The sequence below is a fragment of the Stenella coeruleoalba genome (assembly GCF_951394435.1).
Source record: "Stenella coeruleoalba genome assembly, chromosome: 17".
Taxonomy (NCBI): domain Eukaryota; kingdom Metazoa; phylum Chordata; class Mammalia; order Artiodactyla; family Delphinidae; genus Stenella; species Stenella coeruleoalba.
In genome coordinates, this window is record NC_137163.1 from 18,013,018 (window position 1) to 18,030,089 (window position 17,072).

At 37.3% G+C, this 17,072-nt stretch overlaps 1 protein-coding gene across 6 annotated transcripts in view; it reads right to left on the reverse strand.

Moving 5' to 3' along the window:
• Positions 1 to 17,072, reverse strand: part of COL14A1 (collagen type XIV alpha 1 chain) — a 249,516-nt gene that overhangs the window by 173,318 nt on the left and 59,126 nt on the right. For all 6 annotated transcript variants that reach the window (XM_079902459.1, XM_079902463.1, XM_079902460.1 and 3 more), the window contains exons 6-9: positions 6,487 to 6,642; positions 5,446 to 5,565; positions 3,745 to 3,909; positions 939 to 1,100 (exon numbers count right to left, since the gene is read on the reverse strand). In XM_079902459.1, coding sequence (XP_079758585.1) covers positions 939 to 1,100; positions 3,745 to 3,909; positions 5,446 to 5,565; positions 6,487 to 6,642 — 603 coding nt within the window. The remainder of the gene's footprint in view (positions 1 to 938; positions 1,101 to 3,744; positions 3,910 to 5,445; positions 5,566 to 6,486; positions 6,643 to 17,072) is intronic.

A 17,072-nucleotide genomic window follows, 5' to 3' on the forward strand; every position in this document is an offset into this window, starting at 1 on the left:
GTAGAATGCGACAGCCACCCTGGAAAATTGTTTGGCAGCCTCTTAATTAAAACTAAGCCACACATGCAATTACAATATGATGAAGCAGTTGCACTCCTGGGCATTATCCCAGAGAAATGAAAACTTATGTTCACAGAAGAACCTATACATGAACGTTCATAGCAGCCTTTTTGGTAACAGCCAAAAAGTGGAAAGAACGCAGATGTTTATCAATGTGTGAATTGTTAAACAAAGTGTGGTACATCCATACCATGGAATACAGCGCAGCAATAAAAAGGAAAGAGCTACTGATACATGCAACTACTTTGATGAATCTCCAGGGAAGAACCCTGAGTGAAAAAAGCCAGTCCTCATATACATACTTTATAATTCCATTTATATAACATTTCCAAAATTAAAAGTATTTTGAGATGGAGAATAGATTAGTGGTTGCCAGGGGTTAGGAAGATGTTGGAGGCGGGAAGGAATGTGGCTATAGAAGGATAACAGAAATGGTCCTCATGGTGACGTGAATGTTCTGTATCTTGTCTGTATGAACATCACTTTCCTGACTGTGATATCGTACTGTAGTTTTGTAATATGTTACCATTGAGGGAAACAGGTAAAATATACATGATCTCTTTCTACATTATTTCTTACAAATTCATGTGAATGCTCAATGATCTCAAAATCCAACATTTAATTAAAAAACAAACATGATGGTCTAAATGCAACACCATGGAGATATTATCTAGTAATTTAAAGTATCCCTCTCACAAGCCCATGGAACCTACCAATATACTCCCTTTTCTACTCTGATGATCCCTGTCTTGAGAGCACAAAGGACTGTTTAGTAAGTCGATGTGAAAAATCATAAGAATTTTCATAATCCATGATAGATTTTTGCACAGAGTAATACCCATATGAGCAGAGTAACTCTGCTCTGTCATTCATTGTACCTTTGATCTCCCTGTCCTGTTCTTCCACCCTGGAGCAGACAGTCCTCGTCAGACTCTCCACAACTGTGTGCATCAGGTCAAATTCGGCGACGTTGTACACATGAGTGTTGTCTGGTTCAGAGGCGATCTCCTGCAATTCATTCTCATCCGCGTTTTTCACCCCTGGCATTGAGGACAACAGGGAGGGTCATGACGGTCATGCCCCATTTGAAAAAGCAACTGCAGTGACCCCGACCTGCACCCATCAGTCTCCACCTGGACTTTAAAGAGGCACATCTCATGTCAGATTGTTTTTTAAATTCACTTTCAAAGTCATTTTTATTTTAGTTTTGAATTTTTATGATTTTTTGGCCTCACCGCTCGGCATGCGGGATCTTAGTTCCCCAACCAAGGATTGAACCTGTACTCCCTGCAGTGGAAGGGCTTGTCCTAACCACTGGACCACCGGGGAATTCCCTCAAAATCATTTTTAAATGATTAAGTCTTAATTTTGTTCAGTACATCTTAAAGGAAGATGTATTGATGAAACTAACTTCTGTCTTTCATAAATATTGCAGAAGCAATAGTAATTAAACCAGTACTCAACACTATCCGCACTTCAGGTTTAAATTTTTATAAAATTAGTTTACTTAAATTTAGACAGAAAATCCTTGGCCCTCTTGGAATTTTCTAGTCTATCTTAGCCATGGATACTAACAGTTAGAGTGTGCTTACTATGCCCCAAGCACTTCAATGTTTTCTATATATTAACACATTTAATCTTCACAACCAATCCTATGAGTTTGGCGTTACTGTTTCTCCCATTCTACAGATGACTAAGCTGATGCACAGAGAGGGTGATTCACTTGCTCAAGGAAGCACAACCAGTAAGTATACAGCTGGGGTTTCACCCAGGCAGTCTAGATCCAAAGTCATATGCTCTTAACTACTATCTCAAGCTGCCTCTCAGAAGATTACACATTAAAATGAGTCAATATTTACCAGTGAAATTAGAAACAGAAAAAGGGAGGCACAGGATTCGGTTTCATGGGTGTAAAGGTAGATTTCTCTTCCCCAGGCTTCAGTAAACAAGGAGCATTTCTTTAAAAATCCCAGTCATTGCAATTATCTAAGGATGTTAAAAAGGGGTACTACGGAAGCAAGGAAGAGAGATTACCTGGGGCAACATTAATTACTTCTTAGGTGCCCAGCTGTGCCATTTAATTTATCTGCCAACCTCAACAGATTGAGTAACAAAGCATCGGTTGTTTCTGAACTATTTGCTTTAGGGGGTTATAAAATAATAAATACTACTGATTTTCAGGTAATTCCCAGAGAAAAAGTCCAAATCACATCTGAATGAGTTCACTTAAACTCATCCATTCATCATTAACGAGACCACAGAATAGAGAGTAAACACATAAATTAATCCCTTAATAGCATAAGTCTTCTGCAGGGATTGTCTTTGTTGAACAAAAGGATAGAAAAATAAAAATTAAAAATTAAATCAATCTCTCTAATGTTCCTTGTCTGACGGACCTCTACAATAACTTTTAAAATGCATAGCTGGATCTGTGTCCACAATAGCAAAATAACAGTGCATGCTGAAGCAATGAGCTTAATGTCAATAATACTTTTCATGGCATTTAGTTAAAACCAACAAGTTTGGATCATTTAAGAATATTCTAGAGAAGATAAACCCCAAATCTCTCTTTCTCTCTCACCTTTCCAAACAAAACAGTCTGTTGTAAAGAGCACGGAAAAGTGAGGAAATGGTAATCATGACTTGGATGGAATTTGTTTTGTAAGGATTTTGCCTTGTTCATATTTATGCTCCAGCACCCACCAAAATGCCTGCCACCCAGCAAAGAAGCAAATACTTCTCGAATGAAACATTCTATAAACCACATTTTGAGTAACAAATCTAGCAATGAGTCAGAAGAATTGTCTCAATTTTTTTTTTTTTTTTTGGTCAGTCTCTACTAAATAGAAGGACTTCCTATCGCCAAAGAAAATGTAAATAATTTAATCAAGAGCAAAATTGCATCAACTAAATATTTTGCAGTTATTCTGAGTGTGTGTCATACATATTCTTCCCACAAACCGATACCTTATAAAGGGTTATTTTCAAATAAATAATACTGCATATCTATAATTCTTTGCTTTCTTAACTACAAGACCTTAATTCCTTGAAAATGATAAATTGGTTTCTCTCTACACTATCAGAGAAGAGATAGCTATAAAGTGATACTAAAGAGAAAAGTCTTGACTAATTAAATGGTAACAAATATGTACCCAACCGTTGCACTTTATGCTTTTCACAACATTTTGTGTGTGGTATCTCACCTAGAGATCCTCACACCATAAGATCCATCAGTTCCATCACTTCCATTTTTAATGTAAGGAAGTTGGGCTCAGATCAAATGACTGGCTATGACTACAGCTAAGGGGGAAAAAGGCCGGGGAGAGGCGGAGGGATAAATTGGGAGATTGGGATTGACATATACACACTACTATCTATAATATAGGTAATTAATAAGGACCTACTGTGTAGCACAGGGAACTCTACTCAATACTCTGTAATGACCTATATGGGAAAGAATCTAAAAAAGAGTGGATATATGTACATGTATAACTGATTCACTTTGCTGTACAGCAGAAACTAACACAACATTGTAAATCAACTGTACTCCAATAAAAAAAAAGAAGACTTGAAAGTGTTCAGGTCTCCTGTCTTTCAGTGGAGCGTACTTTGCATCATATATAGTTTTAAGTGGTCGTGTGTGTGTGTGTCCATTGTTGAAACAGGACCATAATTAACAAATACCTATGGCAAACAGTTCTACACCAGATTCACGAAGGTTTCTGGATGGTGGAATGATATCATCTTGGGATTTTCCATCTGTGATTAAAATGCCAATTTTGGACACTCCAGTCCTCGCTCCCGCTTCTGGTTTAAAGCTGTTTTCAAAGACGTAGTTCAAAGCAAGACCTAGGAGAAAACAAAAAAAAATAAACACAAACCAACCATCTCTAATAAAAAGCCTTCCAATTCTGCAAATGTAACCACAAGATGAGTAACTTAGAACGTTAAAAGAGTTATTAGATGTGCACTTTCATCTTCATTTTTACAATAAACTATTCTTTGACAGATCCGATGAAAAACTAAAATCCACCAAAACAGAGGTAATAAAAAATAGCTGAATAGTGCATCATTTCTGAAACTAACATTCATAAAGAACACTGAATTCATATCAAATGTATATTGACAGACCTGTGTACCAGAAAATCTAAACCTTTATAATTAAGGATGAAGCAAGAATACCCACACAGAAGCAAATGTCCCAAATATCATCACTACATTTTCAATTTTGTTCATGATGATCTAAAAAACCCCACAAATTCTCTTTCTCTGTTTTATAGCGGTAGAAGGGGCAGATCTAAAACGATAGTTGAACTCCTGCCTTTTGAGTGTGACACTTTTCACCCAGAAAAAATAAATACCAAATATTGTTATAGGATTTGTGTTTAATAAAGTTTTGTTGTATTAACAAAAAACTTGTTAGATTAAACCTCCAATTGGCAAAGCAATTATCAGGATTTCAGTGGTTTACTTAAAATTCAATGACAGCATCTCTATTATTTAAACCGAGCATCCACATTGTGGTCCCACAGAGGGAAATAGCATGTATTAGGGTTAAAACCTGTGATAACTCTTTGTGGTTGGGTCATGGATAATTGTAATCTAAATATTCTTACATTACAGTTGTTCCTTGGTATACACAGGGCGATTGGTTCTAGGACCCCCTGTGACACCCAAATCCATGGATACTCATGTCCCCCATATAAAATGGAGTAGTATTTGCATACAACAAACGTGCATCCTCCCGGATACTTTTAAGTCATCCCTAGATTACTTATAATACCTAATACAATGTAAATTGCCTGTAAATAGTTACCAGCATGCGACAAATTTAAGTTTTGCTTTTGGGAAATTTCTGGAATTTTTTTCCAAATATTTCTGATCCCTGGTTGGTCGAATCTGCAGATGCTAAGGGCCGATTGTACTAATTTATCAAAAATATCGGTGAGCCAAAGCTCCATAAATATTTCCATGATAACTACCGATTGCAGAATAAGGGTAAAGAAAATATCTTCCTTGAAAATTGGTAGAAATTTTTTTTTATTTAATTGACAGCATGACTGGAGGAAAAACAGGTGAAGAGGAAGAAAAATGAACTGACAAAGGTGAAGACAGCTACCAAAGCCTGTCAGTGTCAGGGACTGCTCGGTTCTCTTCTGGTTCAACCAAGCCCTTCCTGGGACATTATATTCATATAGCAAAAGGGATGAGATGTCTAGGTTTTAACTCTTAATGCTAGGTTTGAGAAAAGAGCCATCTAAGAACTTTATATGCTAGTTTGGTTTAAAAATACTATGCTAAGACATGCAAAGTGGCAAAACGAAGTAATCAAACTATTCTTCAGCAAGATATGTTGCTCAAAATGTGGACTAGACAAAAACATACCTGTTAGTGTATTTCCTCCCTTGTATGGTAGATTTCGGACAGCTTCGATCACCTCATCTTTTGTGTTGAAAGCATTCAAGTGCCATTCTATTCTGGGGTCGCCGCTATACTGTGCAAGACCTGGAAAAGGAAGATGAGAAAGCCCACCCAGAAATGAAGGGTTACTCAAAGATCTAGTGGACCATTCAAGAAACTAGAATGACGAAGGGCCTAATCTTTGCAACATTTTTTTCTCTGCCTCACTATGTACTTTCAAAATGAGTTGTTGACATCAATTTAAGGAATTTTCAACATAGCTGGGAGCTGAAGGAATGTATATATTTTCTAGCCATCTAGAAGTGAGCACCCAGTCAGGTACTTAGCTTTTTTTTTTAAAGTCTGATCATGTTTGTAGATAAAAGGTCTAGATTTATTTAATTTTTTTTATTGAGGTAACATTGGTATATAACATTATACCAGCTTCATGTGGACAACATTATATTTTGACTTCTGTACACATTATAGTGTTTCTTTTTGGTTTTTTCCCCAAAGGAATGAGTTTTCTTTATGGCTATTTAAAAGGGAAACTAGGAGACTTTATATAATAAAATGGATATGTTGCTCAATGATTTACACCTTTTATTTTGCTTTTTATCTCAGCTAGAATTAATTTGGCAAATATTATCTTGTACTATAAAACATTTCCCAATTGTTAAACCTTTCACTGGATTCAGCTGTATTTTGTTTAAATAAAAAGAAAACTTTTACCTGATAAATTCTTAAACAAATGACAACTTTAAAATTATTATTACTATTAGGCAGAGAAGATTTTGGCTTTCCAGAAAATTGAAATGTCTTCAATAATTAATTGAGTGACACTGTCATTAGCAAAAATTAGTAGAAATAAATATTTATTGATGCAAACTTGCCCTTTTGGGAATATCACTATTGTTAAACCTGTAATTCTGAAAACCATTTGGTAAAGAATCTTTGAAATTTCTTAAGAAGCTTCCTGGTGGTTTTACACTGGCAGCAGACTGCTGTTAACGGTAGAAGATGTACCAATTCGTGTCTTCTCGGAGCCCACGTCGAATGCTGTAACCAGGTTTTCCAAAAAAGACCGAACCAGTCTGAAGTTGAATCTTCCAATACTCCATGAGCCATCAACCAGAATTATAATATCAGCAACAGCTGGAGTTTGACAGAAAAATTTCACTTCTGCAAAGTACAGACCAAAAAAGTATCTGTGTTACTGTTGGAACTTTTAAAAGAGTGAGTTTATTTTAAGTCTTTCAGATAATTTGGTGCTAAGAATACAATAAAGTTTCCATTAAAGCAACCATATTTTTATAACCATTCTTTTAAATGCATTTTTACCAGGAAAAAAAGTGTGGTAACGGCTGGCAGCAGAGTCAATGTTCTGGAAATAGCAAAACACTGGTAGGTTCACACCATCTTGGCAACTCAAGGCTTCTGCATTGTTTAAAAAGTAGTGTCTGTGCAAAAGCATCCAGTTTTGGGTTTTAGTCTGTAGCTTCTTTCCAGGAAAGGTCTTAGCAACACCCATGTAGGAGAGTCAACAGGGATGGGAAGATAGGAAGCAGAGAGGCGGCTCTCCCATTCTGATAAGTCTATGCTAGAGGAAGTCAGTCACAAGAGAAGAAAACATGGGCTTCCTGAATTCAGGGAAAAGGCAGGGCCATGCGTTTAATCTAAGAAAGGTACACAGACCTTTGCTAAAATAGGAAGGGTTTGTGGAAGAAGAAAATTGGAATAGAGCCCAAGAATTTCCCCCAATTCAAATCTTTTTACAATTGGGTCTATGTGACAGTAAGATTTTATCCCTAAAAGTCATTTAAGTAATTGATATTTTAAATTAAGTTTCAGAATAAGCATCTAGAAAAGGATGCCTGGTGGCTGGAGCAGCACTACCTTAAGCTTTGCCCTCAGGGAAAGTCCTAGCCCACAGTGATCGTGGGCAAGATGTGAAGGGCAAACAGCTGTCTTTGCAATAAAGGGGGTAGGTCTGTGCTGGATGAGGTGAAAACCACCACTTACATTCACACAGAGCCAGAATACTAGAATATTCTTAATGGGTTTAAGAATCCTTAAAAATGTCACAGTATTGTCAGCATCTTTACCAGCAGTGCTTTTTACTGCAGTTTGTGCTTCCCAAAGGATGGCTTAACTTTGCTGAATTTTCATATTAGGACTGGAGATCAGGAATATTGTGTGTGTATATGTGTCCATGTCAACTTCTTGAAATGCCCAGCAAATCCTTACTTTGCTTTCTAACATTAAAATGACAATAAAACAGAATTTAAAATATAATTTATGTAGTGAAAAGCAAAATAAAGAAGTGTTCATAAATAAATTGAATATATATTTTCCTGTGGGGGAAATAGTTGAACTACTATGTTTAATATATATCTCAGTTTAATATATATCTCTGTACCTGCTGGCCACATTTAGTTAAAACGATCTTGGATCTTGGTTTTTTTCACATTCATGGAATACCTAGATCCTTTTACCAGATGGGGAAAAAGTGTATTTGCCAAGGAAATACTCAGATACTCATTATGTAAGCTAAACAATACAGCTCAATCCAAAGTTTATATATTACATTTTTGGGCACCAAATCTCCCTTCTTTAATGACCAAATACAAAGCCACCACTAACTTAGGAGTCAGCCCTCTGTACCACACTAAAAAGTTCTAAAACAGAACAATGCAAGAAGTCATGGGGTAGAAATTAGTTTGTGCTTTGGAAATAATCAGGAGAAATTAAAGTCTTAAGAAGCTTTAAGAATCTATTTCTCTCAATTTTTATGGGGAAATTTACCTGAAATGAAAAGTAGTTTTCTTTTTCTTCCAAAACTACTGGGGATATTATTTCACTTTTTAATTTAAATTTTTTTAATTGTTTGGATACACTGCAGACAGGGTCTTAGAAAGGGAGCAGTTTCTCTTTGCTTACTTAGAAGAGGGCTATGAAAACTGGTATTTTCCGTTTTAAAATTGTTTCCAATAAAAATAGTCTGTTAACTTAGCTCATTCAAGTCATTTTGACTTGGAGATAAAAATTCTAGATATCTCCAAAGTAAGATAGAAAATTAATTGAATAGAAATTAGAATACTGATAAATTTAGTGATATTAATTTTTTTAAAGTTGTTCATCAAAAGACACCTTAAATAAAATAAAAAGATAAGTTATGATTGGAAGAAGACATGTACAATATAAAAAACTGAAAAAGGATCAGCATCAAGAATATATAAATACATAAAAAACCATGAATAGATACTTCAGAGAATAGGAAATAAATAATATGGTTAATAAATGAATGAAGAGAATGTTTAACTACATTGGTGATCACAATAATAAATCAAGACCATAATGAGGTACAATTGTACTCATTCAACTGGAAAAAAATAAATTTAATAGCATTTATGATTACTCTAAAGATAATGAAATATTTAGGTATATACTTAAAACATGTGCAAGATCTGTGTGCTGCAAATTACATTACTGATAGAAGTCAAAGAAGACATAAATCAGTGGAGAAGGCTACCATATTCATGGACAGGAATACTAAACATAGTAGAAATGTCAATTATCCCCAAATTGATCTATAGGTTTAATGCAATTCCTATCAAAATCCCAGAAAGGTTTTCCTAAGACATAGACAAGCTTATTCTAAAATTTATATGGGAAGGCATAGACCCCATAATAGTTTTTTAAAAAGTCATGACAAAGAAAAACAACATGGAAGGAATCATTTTACTGGGTATTCACGCTACTTACTGTACATAAGTAATGGGTATTTCAGAGGGTTAGATACACCCATCAATGAAAAAGGATAGAAAAGCCAAAATAGACCCATACAAATATACTCAACTATATGATTTTATATCTAAATATGATTTTAGACAAATGTTCAAAAATACTTCAACAGATGGTGTGAGAGCAACTGGATATCCATGAAAGAAAGAAAGAAAGAAAGAAAGGAAGGGAGGGAGGGAGGGAGGGAAGGAGGGAAGGGAGGGAGGGGAGGGAGGGAAGGGAAGGAGGGGAGGGAGGGAGGGAGGGAGGGAGGGAGGGAAGGGAGGAAGGGGAGGGAGGGAGGGAGGGAGGGAGGAAGGAAGGAAGGAAGGAAGGAAGGAAGGAAGGAAGGAAGGAAGGAAGGAAGAAAGAAAGAAAGAAAGAAAGAAAGGAGGAAAGAAACTTTACCTAAACCCTATATTTTATACCAAAATTAATTCAAAGTGGATCATCAACTTAAATGTAAAAAGTAAAATTATAAAGCTTTTAGGAAAAAAGTAGAAGAAAATCTTTGGAGTGTAGGTCTAAAAGAAGAGTTCTTGGAGTCGACACCAAAAGTACAAACACATAAAAAGAAAGTTTGATAAACTGTATTTCATCAAAATAAAATACTTTTGCTATGTGAAAGCTCATATGAAGAAGATGAAAAGACAAGCTATAGACTGGGAGAAAGTATTTGCAAACCACACACTCAGCAAAGGATTAGTATCTAGGTTACATAAAGAACTCTCAAACCTCACAAGTAAATAAAACCAAACAATCCAATTAGAAAATGGGTAAAACCTGAACAAATATTTCACCATAGAAGGTATACAGATGGCAAATAAGCACATGAAAAGATATTCAACATCATTAACCCTCAGGAAAATGCAAATTAAAAGCATAATGAGATTTCACTGTACACACCTATCAAAATGGCTAAAATAGAACACAGTGATAACAAATGCTGGTATGTATGTATAGAAACGGTATCACTCACACTTTGCTCATGGGAATATAAAATGGTACAACCACTCTGAAAACAGTCTGGCAGTTTCCTTAAAAAGTATACAAAAAATTACCATACAATCCAGCTATTACACTCTTGGACACTTATTCCAGAGAAGTGAAAACTTACATTCAGACAAAAAACTGTACACAAATGTTCATAACAATTTGATTCATAGTAGCCAAAAACTGAAATTAGTCCAATTAATTATTTTAAATGAAATAAATTCTTTTTGCCGTCAATATCGTATTTAAAGTTAAACCAAAGGAGCAGAGGAAATGAATTCCTGAACTGTATTTTAATTCAGCTCTTGGCTTAACGTGAACTTTATGTAAAATGCAATTCTGAAAATACAGGTAGTACTAAAAAAAAGGAAAAAAAACAAGCTAGGCAGCTGACCACAATTGAAGGAAAGCACCCAGTACATGGGCTACATCACAAATGAAAACAACACTCTGAATGTCACAGATTGAATCAGAAGGAACAATTCCCATTATGTAGTACACCAACTGTAGGTAAAAGATAAGGATATCTGAAAGTTATGCACATCGTTAGATTAAACATTGTGCCCTCTACACTTATCTACTGACTTAGTCCTCATAACAGCTCTATAAGACAGGTATCATTATCAGTCCCATTTGCAGCCAAAAAAAATGATACACATGGGCTGTGTGATTTGCCCAGAGTGCCACCCAGTGAAGAGGCAAAGCTTTGATCTGAACGCAGGTAATACATCTCCAAAATCTATGCTCTTAACCACAGGATATACTGACTTCAATCAGGTCCCTACATTACATCAATTTAGAAAGCAGGGGGAAAAGTCTCTAATATGAGGCAGTGTCCCCCCAGCACTTGCCCCTGCTGTGTCCACAGGTAGTATGTGCCATTTGCAAGCATCACTGTCTAGATAAGTTTTTTCCCTCCCAAATGTATGCACTTAGCACTTAAGTAGCCCACATGACAAGTGTCCCTTTTACTATAGTTTTACACCAATTTTACTGTGTTACTGACATCATGAGGAAATTTTATGTTGAAAATACAAGTTAATTCAAGGAATCTGAATCAGGATAAATCAGTCTACACTAAACCTATGTATATTAATTTCATATTAACTAATTTCCTGTATGAAATTTACTTATTAAAAATGTGTTTATTTAATATTTACTATATCCCAAGCACTCTTCTGGGCAACCAAGAATACAATTAAGTTCCTACCTTCCAGAAGCTTAAATTCTTAGTGAGAGGAAACAGACTAACAAAACATAATTTCAGACTTTTAAAAGAGCTTTATAGAAATAAACACAGTAATATAAAGAGTAGTGGTGTGGGGGGCCTTTGGAGGTGCTACTTTAGTTTGAATTGTATGAAATTACCATTTAAAGTCTTCTTTTTATATCATAGTATTCCTTTTGTTCTAATGGCATTCAAATTAAAGATGTAATTATAGTTAATATAGAAATATTTACAATGTATTTATGGAGAAGGGTATTCACCAACTTAGTTAATTAAAATAGAAAAGGGAAAATTGACAGAAGCAGCCTTTTTCTGCCAGGTAAACTCCTATTCATCCTTCAAAGCCCAGGTTACACTCTACCAACTCCAAGAAGCTCTTCCAACAGTCCTCAGATGGGACTCATTACCTGTTCCTCTTTACTGTCTCTGCATTTGTACATGGTTTATTGTACTCAGAACACTGGGTTATTATAATTTGTTTCCATTTCTATCTCCCTGACTAGACAGAACTCTTTGAGAAGTGAGGGATTTGTGTCTTATGTTTTTATTCCCTTTGGCTGAGATCTCGGCACATAGTACATCAATAAATATAAAGTACATTGACTTGTTAAAAAAGAATTCCTCTTTTCACATAATTCATACCTACAGCAGGGCACTAGAAAAATGAACCATGCTGGCTCAATTAAATGTGGTCTCTCCTCTTGCCCTGCCACCCTACCACACTGGAAAAGTGGATTACGGTTATTTAGGGATCAGGGAGATTGTATCAGGTTTGCCTGTCTTCCTTGATATTTTCCCAATGCCAGAGGCAAAGCTAAATGCAAGGGGAGCACATAATATTTTTACTCACATTATCTCAATACGCACTCAGAAAATCTCGTGATCATTTTCACCACAACTGGTCTGATACATTTAGTGGTTCTGAATTATTTTTCTCAGTGCCACTAGCAAAACATCCAGCTAGGCCACTCATTAACCACGACATCTGAAGGAAAACTGTGGTCACAGAACAATTTCTCACTTAAGTCTCTGGTAAGGTTGAGTTCAAGTTTCCAAACTAAGAGCTTGCTTCCAAGATTGGCTTCAGCCACATCCCAGGAGAGTTTTCGTTTTTTAAGAGTTAACATCATTTTACATTTGCAAAGGGCTCAGTGGTTCTAAAAGGATTTTTCAATACATTGGCATATTCTGATTCTTACAACATTCTTGTGGGGAGCCACGATTGTCCTCAATTTTCAGAAAATGAAATTGAGGTTCACAGAGACAAGTGAACAGTTCAGGCAGAGCCAGGACTGGGCACCAGGTCTTGTAAAGGTTTGGTTGCCTCTTCCATCATACCATGCTACTAGCACCATAGAAGGCATCCTCACCCATAATGCAACATGGGTGGCCACTAGATATCTGTCATATTAATGTTACAAGCTGTCCATCTATCAGAAGGGGAGGGCGTCCCTGGTGGCACAGTGGTTAAGAATCCGCCTGCCAATGCAGGGGACACGGGTTTGAGCCCCAGTCTGGGAAGATCCCACATGCTGTGGAGCAACTAAGCCCGTGAGCCACAACTACTGAGCCTGAACTCTAGAGCCCGCGAGCCACAACTACTGAGCCTGTGTGCCACAACTACTGACGCCCGCACGCCTAGGGCCTGTGCTCCACAACATGGAGCCACCACACCTCAAACGAAGAGTAGCCCCCACTCTTTGAAACTAGAGAAAGCCCGCGCGCAGCAACAAAGACCCAACTCAGCCAAAAATAAATCAATTATTTATTTATTTTTTAAAAAGGAAGGGGAGCAGGGGGTTCATTTCAGTCGTGTTCAGAGTCGACATTAATCAGAGGGCGCTTAGTGTCCGTTTAGCCCAGTCTTGCTGGAGACGTACATTTTAAAGCATCCCTGACAGACGACTATCCTACCCAGCACTCCCCATCACCCTCTTCCCTTATTCTGTTTTATTTTTCTTTGTAGAGCTTCTTACTTCCTAGAAATATACTATATAGTGTGATGCTTAATTTTATATGTCAACTTGATTGGTCCATGGGGTTCGTGGACATTTGATCAAATATTATTCTTTGTTTGGGAGGGTGTTTCTGGATGAGATGAACATATGAATCCACAGACTGAGGAAAGCAGATTGCCTTCTCTAATGTAGTTAGTCCTCATTCAATTGATTGAAGACCCGAATAGAACAAAAAGGGAACTGCTCCTGCCTGACTGTCTTGATTGGAACATCGGACTCAAAACTGACACACTGGCTCTTCTTGTGTCTCGAGCCGGCCAGTTCTCAGATGGGAACTTACCCCATCGGCCCTCCTGGGTCTCCAGCTTGCTGACTGCAGGTCTTGGGACTTCTTAGCCCCCATAATCATGTGAGCCAATTCCTTATAATAAATCTTTTTCTATATTTATATATATCCTATTGGTTCTGCTTCTCTGGAGAACCCTAACACATATAGTTATTTATTTATTGACTGCAGCAGATACTTTTCATTGCTTCCTTTTTTTTAATAATAAAAAGATCTCCCATTTAGTGACTGCTTTCATCAGATGCTTTGCATATGTCTTTTCCATTTAAGCCTGATATTAATCCTATAAGACAGGTGTCCTTTTCACTCCATTGAAAAAGAAAGGTTAAGTAACTAGAACCTTTCTTTTTCAATGGAGTGAAAAAGACACCTACCTTATAGGATTAATAACTTGCCCATCATGACACAGTAAGCAGGTAGAAAAGCTGGAATTCAAATCCAGGACTGACTCCAAAGCCTGAACCATTTAGCTATTGTGCTATTCAACTCCTATGACAGAAGAGAAGAAAAGTATTTGAAAGGAAGGAAGCGAGAAAGGAAGGGAAGAAAGGATGGGGAAAGAAGAAGAGGGAGGAAGGGAGAGAAAGAAAGAAGGGAAGGAAGGAAGAAGGAGGGAGGGAATGAAGAAAGGAAGGAAGGAAGGGAGGGAGGGAGGAAGAAAGGAAAGATTGCTAAGCCTTGTCATTAAAGAAAGCATGAAATCAAAGACATACTTGTCTTATATCTTGGGGTGAATAACACCATGACAACTTGGAGGCACATGAAGCCCAATCCCTGAACCATAGTCAAAGAGCTCTGCATCTTAAAAGTAACTGACAATCCTGTAAACATGACATTCATTACATTTCTCCTCTGCTCATAAACTGTAAGAGACTGGGAGAAGACATGACAGCTGTCTTCAAATATTTAAAGGGCTGCCATACAGAAGGGGGATTAGGAGTGCTCTGTATGCCCACAAGGAGACAGATTTCAACTCAACCCAAGAAAGAACTTTCGAACAGTCAAGATTTCCAGAGACCGCTGCCTTGAGAAATAGTGAGAGCTCTGTCGATGAAAGCAGATGCTCGTCAACATTTGAGGATGTGGCTGAAGAGCCTCAACCTCTCAACTGGTCGAACTACATGGATCTCAAAGTTACCTTCCGACTCCAAATGTTAAGATTATTTCTTCCCTCCCCCACCTACCAAATTGAGCCTGAACTATTCACTGGGTTCTTCAAAGCTCTCCATAATTCAACTCCACTTCACCTGTCCATATTGATTTCTCACTTCATTCCAGTACAATTACTTTTCTTTCCCCCAACAACATTCTCAACTCTGAGACCTTTGACTCAATTTTTATCCTCTCTGCCCCTCACCATTTCTTCCTATCTAGCCTCTCCATACTCTACCTACCACAACGCCAGATGCCGAAAACAGGTTTTATTTCCTTTGAAAATATACAGTCCTTTTAAAATACTTGTAGAGAAAGTGTGTCCTAAAATTTTATTTGTACAATGACCTGGTTATTATTTCCTAACTTTCATAAGTTCATGCTGACCCAAGAGAGGCTATTTTGCCTGACCACCTCTATTTAGACACAAAGCTTATTCAGGAGCTGGTTTATTACATTCACATGTACTCTCAGCTCTGTATATAATATTATGTGATTTGGCTTTATGTTTACTTTAGTTGTTCATGGTGAGTTTCTGAAAACATGCAATAACTCAATCATCCCTGTTACTCCAATTCATCAATAACAAACAGAACCTGACATTTTGAAGTTTCTCAGGCTGAAACACCTGCTTTATTTGATACCGTCAGCCCTGCAGGTATAGAAACAAGATGTTTAATAAAAAATTCTCAGACAAGAAGGAAGGTATCAATCAGATGAGCCCAAGCATTGCTACTGGAAACAGCCTCTGCCAACATCTATAAACAGTGCTCATAGCTGTAAAATATCTGACTTAACAGAAAGATATATTACAAGCTCTTTTCAAAATGAGAACATGTGCTACAGCCTGAGGGAGCCAGAGCACCCTAATCAGCTGCTCCTTTAACCCCGTCCTGTCTGAGCGGGGAACAGATGCTCTCAGGCAACCTACACACAGAGGCGGGGCAAAATCCAAAGCTGAACCCCAGCAGCTGTGCGAACAAAGAAGAGAAAGGGAAATCTCTCCCAGCAGCCTCAGGAGCAGCAGATTAAATCTCCACAATCAACTTGACGTACCCTGCATCTGTGGAATACCTGAATAGACAACGAATCATCCCAAATTGAGGAGGTGGACTTTGGGAGCAACTGTAGACTTGGAGTTTGATGTCTGCATCTAATTTGCTCCTGGTTTTATGTTGGTCTTAGTTTAGTATTTAGAGTTTACTATCATTGGTAGATTTGTTTATTGATTTGGTGGCTCTCTTGCTATTTTTTTACATATATATACATATATTTTCCTTTTTCACTTTTGTGAGTGTGTATGTGTATGTTTCTTTGTGTGATTTTGTCTGTACACCTTTGCTTTTACCATGTGACCTAGGATTCTGTCTGTCCATTTGTTATTTTTCTTTCTGTTGTTTTTTGTAGTACAGTTTTTAGCATTTAGCATTGGTGGATTTGTTTATTGCTTTGGTTGCTCTCTTCTTTCTTTCTTTCTTTTATTTAAATTAATTTTTAGTTATTTTATTTTTAATAACATATATTTTATTTTAATAACTTTATTTTAATTAATTTTATTTTAATAACTTTAGCTATTTTTTTTTTCCTCCTGTTTATTCTGAGCCGTGTGGATGACAGGGTCTTGATGCTCTGCCAGGGGTCAGGCCTGCGGCTCGAAGGTGGGAGAGCTGAGTTCAGGACATTGGACCACCAGAGACTTCCCGGCCCGTTGTAATATCAAATGGTGAAAACTCTCCCACAGATCTCAACCTCAATGCTAAGACCCAGCTCCACTCAATGACCAGCAAGCTACAGTGCTGGACAACCCACGCCAAACAGCTAACAAGACAGGAATACAACAACACTCATTGGCAGAGAGGTTGCCTAAAATCTTAATAAGTTCACAGACACCCCAAAACACACCACTGAACACAGTCCTGCCCACCAGAAACACAAGATCCAGCCTCATCCACCAGAACACAGGCACCAGTCCCCTCCACCAGGAAGCCTACACAACCCACTGAACCAACCTTAGCCACTGGGGGCAGACACCAAAAACAACGAGAACTATGAACTTGCAGTCTGTGAAAAGGAGACCCCAAACACAGAACGTTAAGCAAAATGAGAACACAGAGAAAAACAAAGCAGATTAAGCAGCAAGATGAAAACCCAC